This window comes from Argiope bruennichi, chromosome 8, assembly GCF_947563725.1.
Source record: "Argiope bruennichi chromosome 8, qqArgBrue1.1, whole genome shotgun sequence".
Classification (NCBI taxonomy): domain Eukaryota; kingdom Metazoa; phylum Arthropoda; class Arachnida; order Araneae; family Araneidae; genus Argiope; species Argiope bruennichi.
Window position 1 is genome coordinate 121,010,619 of NC_079158.1, and position 14,201 is coordinate 121,024,819.

Genomic DNA, 14,201 nt, shown 5'->3' on the forward strand with positions numbered 1-14,201 from the left:
CAGTGCAAACTTATTAATCAACAGAGTCAATTACCAGCAGTTAAATGATTGAAATCTCTTTTGAGATCTACATTTTTTAAACTTAAATGATATAGGTAGGTAAATTGTTATTCCCATAATTTGGGTACCTTTAAGCTTGTTTTTACTAAGAACGACAATTGTTTGGTCAACATATTTCGCTGTGGCTCGAGAGCCATGATTTGCTGACTACTGGCCAAGGACATCTGAATGATTAGATACTATAAATAATTCCATGATTAGTGAAGTTGGTTCCAAAATAATCATTAGAGGTGTAAGAACCAATATCTCCAGTAAAACACATGACGAGTGTTTGCGCAGCACGACCACACCATTATTGTCATATCTTTAAGGAAGAAAGAATCCGCGTGCTTCTCCAATATCCCCTTATCCTCGTACATGTGTTGCCCTCTTACTTAACAATGCATTTCATTTCCAGAACAGTGAAAATAATGCACTTCCATTTCTAAGCTAATGAAGTTGTTTGTAGATATATAGAGTTGTAAATGAGAGAGATATTAATTTCCATAATAATTACATCTAATATGATATTACAATATATACGAAATATGTACAATTTTGATACATTCTATTATTAGCAATCTTGAACTAAGACTTAGAAACTGAAATTCATTGCATATATTATATTATTTTATGTTCTAAATTCCTTGGGTATCTATTTTTCTTTTTTTGATTCAATCTATTGAACATAAGCCAAAATAATTATCATGTGAGTCATCAAAAATATTCAAATTAATTTAGCTTTTTTGTGATGAAATTACACCCCTGAATTCAGAATTCGTTTGTCAGTTTCTACCACTGTATCATATCAGGCATTTTAGAAATTTGCCGTTGCCTTTCTTTGAAAAACTAGATTGCACTTCCTTTCATTGCAGTAGCGCAATGCCCCTTAAATGCATTGAATGCCCTCATTTTCAAATCCAGTTTTTGTGATATTTTTCTGAAGTTTCACTTGCATTGAATATTATAAATGGTCATCCCTCTGACTTTTGAGTGTTATAATTTTTTAAATTATTTGAATTTTGCTTTGAAATTTCTGTCATATTTTTCAATAATTTTTTCAAACCCGTTCGATTTTATGTTGTCTACATGTCGCTCTAGAATGCCAAGATTCAACAATAAGTTTCACAATTTTTTCTTCTGGTTTTACTATAGCATCCTCCTTGAATTTTATTTACTTACGTTTTCAGCATCAAGGCCAAATGGTGGTCTTTGGGTCATTAAAAGAGCCATACATTTATTTCCTGCTTGAGCCAAACATTTCTATGTCATCTAAAAAATTCACTGTCTATAGAAAACACCAAGGTTTTCTATAATTATGCTGAATTGACTTCTGATCTCTCATAGAAAACACCAAGGTTTTCTATGAGAGATCAGAAGTCAATTCAGCATAATTATTATTTTGTGATCGGGAAAATGTAAATCTATAATAAATATTATAGTCGTGGTCGAAGACAGAAAGACACTTTGAATTGTTAACTTCGTTTTATTTACATCCCGGAAGGCACAAGCAGCAAGGACAAGGGACGTCCATTCACAACGCAGTACAAAGGCAGAAGAAGGTAAAAGAGCGGGAAAATAATTTCCACAGTGCCTATATACAATGAAATTTTAATATGGATTTCTCTACACGCGCCGATTTAGACAAGGGAAACACAGGGATCTTTTAAAAGAATGTGCTTGTTAGACAGTTTTTTTATCCCTTCACTCGGAGTGTGGGAACTTGTTGGCTTTTAGCCGATTCAGAAATTTTAGAACTCCTGTTGAATTGATTAAATAGAAAAAAATGGAATGGGATCAGGAAATAAGAGAATCTTTCAGAATGAAGTTACTATGGGATAAATTAAGATTAAACCTTGTAAAATAATTAGAATTGAAACTAGAGTTTAAAATGTCATTACACACACATATATAAAAGTACATTATGCGAATGGTCCTATTTGCTAACTCTAAAGTAACTGGAGCAACTGCCTAAGGCGTCTTGCTCGTAATTAGATCACTGACAAAGAATTTCTGATCCATTTAAGAGTCTTTTCAAGTCAAGTCAGAGTCTTTCAACACCTTGCGTTCTTGTAGCAGATCATTGTTATATATATATATATATATATATATATATATATATATATATATATGTGTGGGTGTGATGGGTTTTAATGCATCAGTCCACTTGGATTAGCTTAATCTTTTTATTCTTGATTAACAATTGATGATTCTGATGAGCTTTACAAATGAGAATTCAATGATGAAGGAATTTATATTACATGAAGATGGACAGTTGATGTCGTTCAAAGGATCTTTCCCACCTACGCGTGGTGCACTGGCATTTTCAGAGGAATCCTTCAACGCAAGAATTCCAGTTTCGGTCCTTTCTCAGAGTATCACGGCTTCTCGGTTTCCGGTCGCACCCTTCTCGGCGGACATCCGTTCTCTCCCCTCGTCTAGTGAACTCTGAACTCTGCCCTCCGACTGCTGGCTATCACCGGACCGGATGAACACAGAGTGCCCTCTCGTGGAGTTAATTTACCACATCGCTCGGCCATCGACATGTGAGGTCCTCCGAACTCTGAAACACACAAATGAAGGAGAAAAAAAAGAGAGAGGACATTGAAGACAAAGGATAGAAATAAAAAAAAAAAAGAGTGATGATGAAAAAAGAAATGTATTGATCTCAAGTTGCAACTGCATCAGTCCAGGGCTTCATGTGATCAGCTGAAGTGGAAGTTGCCTCAGGCCCTTCATGAGATCCTACTTTTGCTACGTCGTAACGATCATGTGGCTTTATCTTGACCACTTTGTAAGGTCCAAGAAACTTAGGTCTTAGCTTCAGACCTTCTCCTAGCTGGGTTCTTTTAATTGCTACCAAGTCGTTTATTTTATAGAGTGGGGCAATTCTACGATGTTTGTTATATTGCCGTCGGTTCTCTTCTTTAATTTTGAAGATATTTGCTTTGGCCTCCTCACGAATTGTTTCTTTTTCTTGAATCATGGAGTGCAAGAATTCTTGATCTAGGATTTCTTTGATTCTTAGGTCCGTTTTGTTTCGCATCTTCACACCTGTCCCGCGAATGACCTCTAGTTCCATCGTTTTCGGTACAACGATGAGTTCACGTCCATCTTTGAGTTCTTTCTCGACCAGAGTTTTCAACAATTGCATACGTTCGTCAGCTTCTTGTGCAGTTGCGATCTTAGATGAAATTTTGCTTTGGGAACGGGTGACCATGCACACTGCATTTCTGCTCAATGCATCTACCTGTCTATTTTCGGTGCTTACCAATTCATTATTCTGAATAAGACTCAGACATTTTGGCGGGAAAATTCCCTCCATTACTAATTGATCACTTATAACTGCCTCAATCTCAACAGGTTTACATTCCTTATTAAAAGCAAATGAAAAGGTTGCAGTTTGAGCAGAAACTTCATTTCCAAAACAAGTTTTAATTTTTATATTTCCCGTTATTTTTTTGATAGGAAAAAATGATTTGTTCACAATTATAAGTTCACTTCCTGAATCTTTTAGAAATTTTACTTTTTTTCCATCCACAAAAATATTAATATATTCTAGCATATTTTTTGGCTTAGTTCCAATTCCCGATATAACAAATTTGTTTTCTGTCTCACTTTCATTTGTAGATTTTTCAAATCGTTTTGGACAGTTACGTGCGAAATGAAAGCTTTCCCCCTTTTCCCCGCATACATAACAAATACTTTCCGGTTTAACATTTTGATATTTGTTTCGACGGAACGATTCACTTTCCATTGCCTGTTTTTGAAACCTTGATGCTTTCGTTTCACTACTATGTACATTAGAATTACTGACTTCAGATAACGATTTACCCCGAGATGAAAAAAATAAATCACATTCGCGACCTAACTGAGTTGGCGGAAACCATGTTTTTCCTTCGCGAATACCTATGTATTCCTTAGTTTTGAAATCCAAAGTTTCGAACAATTTATTAGCAACAATTAGATCAAATAATTTTTTAAAATCTCTTTTTACTTCTCTTACCTGACAATAGTAATCAAATGTTGCAGTTAATCGCGATGCAAATTGTACGTGCGATTCGCTTGGTAAACGTTGAGCATTTTTAAAATTACTAAGACATTCTCGAGGTGTCGGCTGAAATTCAGCTAAAAATAACTCTTTTAATTTCTTATAATCCGACAAATCCTGCTCAGTTGCATACGTTAAAACATTATTAGCTTTAACCCCTAGCAAATTAATTAATATCTCAGCTTGGAAGTCTTTAGGAACTTCTTTAATAATAAATGCCTTTTCTAAGGAAGTAAAAAACAAATGCAATGCCTCGGGTTTATCAGGAACAGAAATTGTTAGTGTTTTAATACTTCTTATTAAATTTTCGACACTAAAAGGCACGTTTGATCGCTCACTAGGCAATGATTGTTTTTTCAATTTTTCTAGCTCAATCTCCTTCTCGAGTCGGGCCAATTTCATTCTTTCAATCTCTAACTTGGATTGTTCAGTAACTGCTTTAGCCGTACGATCCTCAACGATCGATTTGATGACGCCACGGACAAATTCTTGATCCGTTTTAAAAACATCAGAATTCTCAATTAATTTCTTAAGTTCCAAAATTTTAGCATTTTCTGACACAGTTTCACCGAGTTCTTCGGCAAGTATTTTTAAATCACACTTCTTTAAATTATTTAAGATACTCATTTTCAGAAATATGACAGAATAAATATAAAACAGGAGTAGCACAGTACCTTTTAAAATTTGTTGTTCACCGGCTCCGAGCCCCCATGGTTGTGGGTGTGATGGGTTTTAATGCATCAGTCCACTTGGATTAGCTTAATCTTTTTATTCTTGATTAACAATTGATGATTCTGATGAGCTTTACAAATGAGAATTCAATGATGAAGGAATTTATATTACATGAAGATGGACAGTTGATGTCGTTCAAAGGATCTTTCCCACCTACGCGTGGTGCACTGGCATTTTCAGAGGAATCCTTCAACGCAAGAATTCCAGTTTCGGTCCTTTCTCAGAGTATCACGGCTTCTCGGTTTCCGGTCGCACCCTTCTCGGCGGACATCCGTTCTCTCCCCTCGTCTAGTGAACTCTGAACTCTGCCCTCCGACTGCTGGCTATCACCGGACCGGATGAACACAGAGTGCCCTCTCGTGGAGTTAATTTACCACATATATATATATATATATATATATATATATATATATATATATATATATATATATATATATATATATATGCTTCTTGCATATGGAGTATTGCAATCCTTAAAAATTAAGTACATAGAATTTTGAAAGAGCTCTAAATTTTAGATACTTGTCAGGCTAAAAAATCCATTTTGGAATTATGCTTGTCTGGTCTTTTGGATAAGAATACAGTAACTCAAAAATAAACAAAAGCTGTGCGATGAAATTGGACGTAAAACAATGCAAAACTTATTGATTAGTATCAAATGACGGGTCTAATCTGTTAAAGAGAATAATATTTCAATGACTGTCTTACGTTCTAAAATCAAGATAATTCAAACTCTCACTAAGTTAAATAGATAAAATTGGACACGTAGCCTTTATTTGAATGCTATAAACAAGCTTCAAATTTTGAACCAAATCAATCAAAGAACACATTCTCTAATTTTGAACCACATCAATCAAAGGCCACATTCTCTGATTTTTAACCAAATCAATCAAAGGACACACTCTCTAATTTTGAACCAAATCAATCAATAAACACACTCTCTAATTTCGAATCAAATCAATCAATAAACACACTCTCTGATTTTGAACCAAATCAATCAAAGAACACATTCTCTAATTTCGAACCAAATCAATCAAAGAACACACTCTCTAATTTTGAACCAAATCAATCAATAAACACACTCTCTAATTTTGAACCAAATCAATCAAAGAACACATTCTATAATTTTGAACCAAATCAATCAAAGAACACACTCTCTAATTTCGAACCAAATCAATCAAAGGGCACACTCCCTAATTTTGAACCAAATCAATCAAAGAACACACTCTTAATTTTGAACTCAATCAATCAAAGGACAGATTCTCTGCCCATCCACCCATCTTCATTAAAAAAGTCACTAACTGGATGGGTTAAGCAAATTAAATTTTGATATGTGGATTTTATACCATAATTGCCGCTCTGTATTAGATTTTGGATGAATACATAAACGGTCAGAGATGTTGCATTTTTTTCCCAAAGTGCATAGCTAATTCTCTATGAAATGACGAAACTAAACCCAAAACCAGCAAAATGGAGAAGATACAGAAGTAAATGTTGAGGACAATACTCACGTTCATTTAAGTGAAAACCGGTATCGTTTAAATCTACACAAGAAGAGCCTTATGAATTTTCTATTTTTCTATATTTTTCTCATAAATCGAATAGGAATACATTTTTATTTCATCGATTATTTTTTATACAATACATCTTTTGACTTAGACGAATTCCGATCGATATAATCCAAAATGAAAATATTTTGAATATGAAAGTGAAAGCAGAAATCTTTTGAAAATAAGTTTTCTCTTGCGTTTCTGTATGGTCAGGTGTCAAATGCCAAAATTTTGTTTTTTTCTCTCTCTTTTTTTCTATTGATTTTTGACACGCTTTCGGTGAAGTAAACGGTTTTAATACAATAATGATTCCAGATGGCAAATATTTTATATATGCGATCTACGTAATGCAAAAATTTGAAAGAGCTCACTAGAGAAAATTGTTAGTAGTTGCTTCTATCAATACGTATGCGTAGTTACTTAAATCATTATGCGTGGTTATTTCTTGAGTAGATTTTTAACAAAATTTTTTCCCGGAATATTACATAGATTTTTTAATTCAATTTATTAAAACATTCAACGCTTTTTGTTTGCGATTTCGGGGCAAATTATTGTACCTGAAGACATTATGATGCATTTTTACTTCTTGATTTGCTGTATCTTATTAAATAAAGAGTGTAGTGAATTGCATATAGCCAGTAACAGCTCTTCTACCCAAACAGCTGTTTTGGTATAATTGTTAAGTTACTGGACTGCTAACCACAAGGTCCCAGATTCTATCCTGCGCGCATCCGATACCGCTTCAAGAGTATTTTTTCCCCAAAAGTTTTCTTAGATTTTTAATTAAATTTATTCAAACATTTGATACTTTTCGTTTTTACGACTTCGAGACAAATGATTGGAACTAAAGCCATTTTGTTGCGTTTTTACTTCTTGATTTGCTGGCTCTTTCTATAAAACAATATTTTCCCGGAAGTTTACTAAGATTTTTAATTAAATTTATTCAAACACTTGACGATTTTCATTTACGACTTGTTGCACAAATTGGGCAAATTATTTGACCTAGAACTATTATTATGCGTTGTTATTTAGTTGCTAGCGCTTTCTAAAAAATCGTTTAACCCCAAAAACTTGCTTAGATTTTTAATTAAATTTAAACAAATATTTCATGATTTTGGCTTAAATTATTGGAACTAACGGGAGTAATTATTTCTTGAGTTGTTGACGCTTTCTAAATACAGTTCTTTTCCCAATAGTTTAATTAGATTTTTAATTAAATGTTAACAAATTTGTAACATTTTTCTTTTGTGACAGTAACTACACATATTGATAGTTCAAATTATTGGACAATATGTGTAGTTACTTGTTGAGTTGTAGACATTCTCTATGGAAAGATTTCAAATTTTTTGATAGAATTTTAATTGAAATTTAATAAAAATTATTTTTTTTGTGCAATCATTTGGAGAAAATTATTACACAAAAACGATCTTTATTCCATTTTAAAAAGTGAACAAAAAAAAAAGGCTTTTCAGTTGTATTTAATAATTTTATATTCTTCTAATTTTCTTCCTCAGTTTTAAGAAATGTTCAATATATTTTACAAGTCTTTTCAATGTTTTGGTTATTGAATATGCGATCATGTGAATCCTAAAAATACTAGAAGCATTTTCTGTGTGATCAATATCATTACTGTGCATTTAAGGGTGACTAAGAAAAATAAAATAAATCAAAATGAAACTTGCTTGAATAATATTATACTCCGATGTTTTGGACAAATATCTACTTATTTTTTATATTTTTTTTCTTTATACGTATGAACAATTATTTTCTGTCTGTATAAATATAACGAGTCAAAATCATTTTATTTCGTATGATATAAATGTAGCTATCACAAGCATACTTTTTATTATTTTGAATCATTTCCTTTTTTATGCTCTGGTTTTTAACCTTACAAATTTTTGCAGCTTATTTATATGTTTTAAAATTTGGAAGAAATCTCTAAAGAATCACCGTTTCACTAGATTTAACCTCGATCGTGTACCAGACAACAATTACTTCCAGTATTTGTCCTTTATCGGTCATTATTTTTATAGCCTTAACCCAAATTGCAGCTAAATATTTTTAACAAAAAAGAGAAGGTCTTTCACAAAAATAATCCGTAATAAATAACGATTCTGTTCTATTTTTTTTCTTTTAGAATGTATAAAAAGAAACCGCCAGTAGGATAATTACTCCCTAGTGGCCTGACAGAGATTACGTATTTTTTTTTACCAGCCATTTTTAAGTTCTCTATATTAAGATATTACTATTTTTCATATTTCTTGCTTCTGATAGGGTAGGGGCGAAGTTGCTAAGCCGACACTTTGCTGTAATTCTCATTTATATGAATGGTTATTCCTTGTACTTTCTGTGTGTTATTGCATCGGTGGGAACGATAAGATCTGTATAGGTTCATTTGCTATATTTCTCTTTTTTTCACAATGATACTTGTTCTTGCGTGAGTGTTTCTTCGGGGAGTTACATTAGAACTTTTTTGTCTATGGAACATTTTTTTATGATAGCCCTTTTATTGCATGAACGCTTATTATAAATATTAACTCTGAAAAGCGTCAAATGATGTGAACAATTGGTTGACTGATCTAAAGGATGCTGCTGTCTTTTTATTATATATTTATAGAAATGATGACTATTTTGAGATTATTACTATGTAATTGCAAATCAAAAGAAAATTGCAAATAAATAAATTAAATGCCGAAAAGAAATTTTTTCAACTTAGGATTCTAGCTCATGAGCTACTTGCCGCCTTTGACGACCAGTGTATTCACTTGGGGTATCCAGTGTTTAGGCAGTTAAAAGATTAATATGAAATGCATTTAAAAATTTGCTTTGACATTTGATACGACTGAAAAACATGAATACAATTTATTGAGTTTACTGCGATTAAGAAGTTTGCATATTACAAATTAAAAGCGAAAGTGGAAATCCTACTATTGAATAAATGTGTAACAAAAGTAAACGATTGCATGTTTTCATGAATGAATTTGAATCCCAAAATAACATTTAAAAACATTCTATAGACAGTGCATAAAATGTAAATAAAATGTTATTAAATTCAGAAGAAAAATGAAAGAAATGTTTGAGTCTTAATATAATAAAGAGATGATTTTTATTATATGAATGTTTTGAAAGATTTGGATATCAATTTGAGTAAGTAAGTCGTTCCGAGTACCCATTAGGTAAAGGTTAAGCCCATATTAACTCTCGATAAAACTCTCTGTTTGAAACCCGCATCTAGATTTAATTTTTATCTTTCCTCTGACTGAATATACTTTTTGGTGACATTGTGAACCCTCTTTAGAACATTTCTAATTTTGTCGCTATATTCGAAGCCTTGAATTCAATACAAATGTAATAACGTTCAATAAAGCAGTCTGTAACTCATACGATGGTTTGTTTACATTTGACTGTTGCCATTCTATAGCAAATAATAAGAACGATTCCTCTGACACACGCACATACCTACATATATACACATATAGATATATTTTTAACTTCTAGTTTTTCTTAGTAAATAATTGCATTCATTGAAACAGTTTATTTAATAAAATGGATAACAGGACAGATTTTATACATGAAATATTTACTTCATGTATTACATCTTTCCGTTTCTCCATAAAGAATTGTTTTCATGTATTCTATAGGACAATATTTATCTTAATTAATAATATCATATATAATAAATATAAAATTTTTTTTTATTAGGGATAGTATTGACGAATACATTTGCTGGATATTCTTTCACTCATGATATATATTTATATATTCTTTCACTTTAACATAATAATATTTATAGATTGGAATACTATAGATAAAGTGCAAAGTATGTGTGTCAAAGGAAAAATTATTAATTTATTTATCAATTATTTCGTGATTCGTTATTTCATGGATATTAACCATTCAATAAAAAAAATATTTTTCACTTTTTTAAAAAAAATATTTTTAATTAAATGTTGTACTAAATTTTTACTATTTTTTAATATCTTCAAAGGATACCATTGTAAAAAATTAATTTTTGCACCACTAAATTAAATAGAAAGTTTTTAGATAATACCAAATTAACTTCTACTATAGTTTTAATTAATTTTAAAATGTTTGTGCATTAATTGAAGTAACATCTACTCTCCATTGTCTTACACCTATGTTTGTAATATATCTCGTTTTGACCGTCAATAATATTTTGTACACGCTATTAGAATTATGTTACATCGTATATATATATATATATATATATATATATATATATACAAACGTATATATAATTGCTTCTTATGTAGACGAAAACTCAGACCGAATTCTTTAACTGTCAGTTCACAAAGTTGAATCGTTTACATGGAAAGTCTGAAACAACGCTATTTTGTTGTAATTGGATGATACCAAAAAAGGAATTTAAGTCGATCAGTTTCAATTAAAAATCGAAATCATATACATTGAGTAGTTTGGGGAAAATGAAAGAGTTGAAATGTTATTTAGTTAAAATTCAAGTTTAGTGTGACCCTTATCTCGCCAAGAATGCCAACAGTGCCAAGTCGCTCATCAAGATGGCTAACCAGAGAAACTCTGCTGTTGAACAGTTACATTACTCATTTTATTTTTATTAAAATTATGGGTATCACTGATTAAGATTGTTTTATATTTCTTTTTGCACCTTTTTGGGTCACTTTTGATGAATTTCCTTTGAATTCTGAATTGAAAACCTTTTTCAAATCGACTACATCGGTCTGCTTTCTAGACAACAAAGTTAGGACTAGATTGCTTCTGATAATTTAGGCATCGCTAGGTGTCACAAGACGATGCTAGTCACAGGGCAGAATTTTTTTATTTAAAAAAAATCATCCTATGGCTTCAATGGTACATTGTGTATCAGGATTCTGAACATGTTAGAAATTGGGGTAAAAAACCCCCGTTCTTAGATGCTTCGCAATGACAGACTGATGCTTTTCTTAAGAAGAAATTTTATGGATAAAATATATTTATTTGGTTAAAATAATTATCTTCATTTGAACAGTGAATGATTTAGAAATTTCTGTAAACGAACGACGGGACTATATAGATAAAATTTGGAGCACAGGTTTAGCAGCTACAGTATAGATTATTATCCAATTTTGAACAAATCTGTTAAAGGATGGACTGACTGTCATTATGTTCTTTCATATACATACAAACATATCAACGGAGTGATTTAAATCATTGAAATTTGGTAGATTATCTTGTGACCACAACCGTATCAAATCTTGGTTTCATTCTATTGTAGTGAATGGCTTATAAGCCAGTTAACAGCTACGTTACCCGAGCAATTGCTTTTGTATTGTGGTCATGTTACTGGACTTCGAACCGCAAGGTCCCAGGTTCTATCATCGCTCATTTCAATTCGCGAAACTGGTGACCTCGGACAATGAACCTTGAACCTTCGTATAGCTGTTGTGGCGCCATCTACACACAGCAAACCAAAGTCGTCAGACTGACTTGACTCAGCAATACAAAAAGGCCGAAGCAACTCAAAGTCGTCAGACTCACTTGACGCAGCATCAGCAACAGCAACCACTCACCCACACACGCTCGCCATAACGCTTGGCACTACTCGAATGGGTACAGGCGCATTAAAAAAAACTCAACAGCAATGATACATCACCACTCAACAGCCATATCGTTCGACTCACTGAAAGGAGACTCTGTAGTGAATAGCTAATAAGCCAGTAAACAGCTACGCTACACGAGCAATTGCTTTTGTATTGTGGTCATGTTACTGGATTGCGAACCACAAGGTCCCAGGTTCTATTCTCGCTATACTATCAAGAAAAAAGAGTTCAAAATATATATACACACGATAGATACAGTACAAAAGTTGGATTCGCACCAAATATCTATATTTCGTAACTATTGTTCTCTAATGGCATGCAAGATGTTTGTGTTCCTACCCAAGTCCATAATTTTATTCGAGAGGAGGGGGATAAGATCATAATTGATGTGAGAAAGTTCAGGAAGGCCACTTCCTTTGCTTTTTATATAACCACTGCAGCTTGCAAATATATAAACCCATTTAATGTTTTTTTTTCTTATTTAAAATGTCACCATGTGAATTCATGCCAGGTCCAATGTCGAAGTCCTTGCTCGATAGTGAACATGAACCAGCAGAAGTGATATCCTCAAAATTTTCTCACACTATCTCTAATAAAGGTGTTAAATCAGAGAAAGCATTTCACAGCATTGGCGTGCAATAAATACGAAATATTAACTATTGGCGTGAATTTGGCATTTTTGCAGAATCTATCACGTCACCCTTTGAGAGTTATTTAACGTTAAGACTTGGCATATGTTAATAACTTCCGAAAATCGAATCTGTGTTTTAGATGCGTCTTTCCCAATAGATTGAAACAAAAATGAGTTAAAAAGCTATGTTTGTTATCACAAAATCCCATACCAAATGTAATACATTTAACTCAATGTATTTTTGAGTTATCGCTTTTGTATGTCTCTAGAAGTACAGACCTTTGTTGGAAGTGATTACCCTTATGGATTTGGCCCAAAATTTATTTGTATATGCTATGGATGCTTGATATGTATACCGAATTTTATCTATATATCTATCTTCATTTTATAGTTATAGTTTTAACTTATATTCGATCAGCAGGACAGACAGTCTTCCTCTGAACGGATTTTGCTCAAAATGTAACAGAAATCTACAAATTCGGTGTTAAGACTGTACATCGAATTTCATCTGTCTAGCTCATAGCGTGATTTTATGACGATTACAATGCTTTCTTTATACTACGAATACGAGAAAGTAAAAAAGTAATACGAAGAGCTACAATGCATAGTAAAGAATTTACAAACCAATAACAATACTGATCCTGAGAGAGCTTTGCAACTGAGTTTCAACTTACCCACTACTTGTATTATTCCCACAAGGTTCTTCATGGGGGATGTGTTCACCTGACACATATAATGGCCCGAGTCTGACTCGTTCACGTTCAGGATCTGCAGCCACCAGGTGCGGAAATTATTGTGGGTGATCCTGTACCTCGAGTTTCGCGTGATCACTCGGTCATGGAGGGTGAGGAGGATGTGACGATCCATGTGAATCCATGCGACCTAAAAACAACGAAGAGATTGAAAAATGTTTCGATATGCAGAATGTTTATATGCCTATATGCAATGTTTCGAAGAAACTAAAGTGGAGGCTGCTGAACACATTTTGGTAAGTGGAGGATCAGGATCCACATTTTTTTTTCTTACAGTTTCGATAGAATCTGCTTTATTTTGTTATGATTAAATACAAACTGATAAGAAATTTAAATTTTTTTTCTACTTAGAAAATGTTCTGTTTTCTGTTCTGTTCTGTTAAAGTTTAAAATTTTTATTTTCCTTTAAAAGTTGCCAATTTTTTTAAATGCCCTTCTCACTCAATTTTCTAACTGTGCTTACCAAACGTTTTTTAAGAATCCATTTAATGAACTTAGTTGTATTAAGCATTCGATTTCCCCCAAATATTTTGTGATTTTTTTTAAAGGAAAATATCTGAGTTTTCACTCTCATTATTAAAAAAATTCATATCAGTATTTTAAAAACTCAATTCCTAATTCAATAAAATAAAATTTCAGTGAAAAACTTTCAAGTAGCTTTAAAAAGATGTATCTGACTCTTAGCATTTTTAGTAGACATGATTTTTCGAAAAGCGAACTGAGAAACATTGAATACAAAAACAGAAATGGTGCAATCAAACCAGCTTAAAACTTGTTATTTTTCTCATCAATAAATTAACATTTTTAAGCAAAAAGGTAATAATATTATGAAATTTTATTATTAGTATAGCAAATGATTACTCTTGTTTA

General features: G+C 32.3%; 1 protein-coding gene across 2 annotated transcripts in view; it reads right to left on the reverse strand.

The window, feature by feature from the left end:
* Positions 1-14,201, reverse strand: part of LOC129981128 (lachesin-like) — a 639,355-nt gene that overhangs the window by 78,738 nt on the left and 546,416 nt on the right. For both annotated transcript variants that reach the window (XM_056091820.1, XM_056091819.1), the window contains exon 3: positions 13,254-13,461. In XM_056091820.1, coding sequence (XP_055947795.1) covers positions 13,254-13,461 — 208 coding nt within the window. The remainder of the gene's footprint in view (positions 1-13,253; positions 13,462-14,201) is intronic.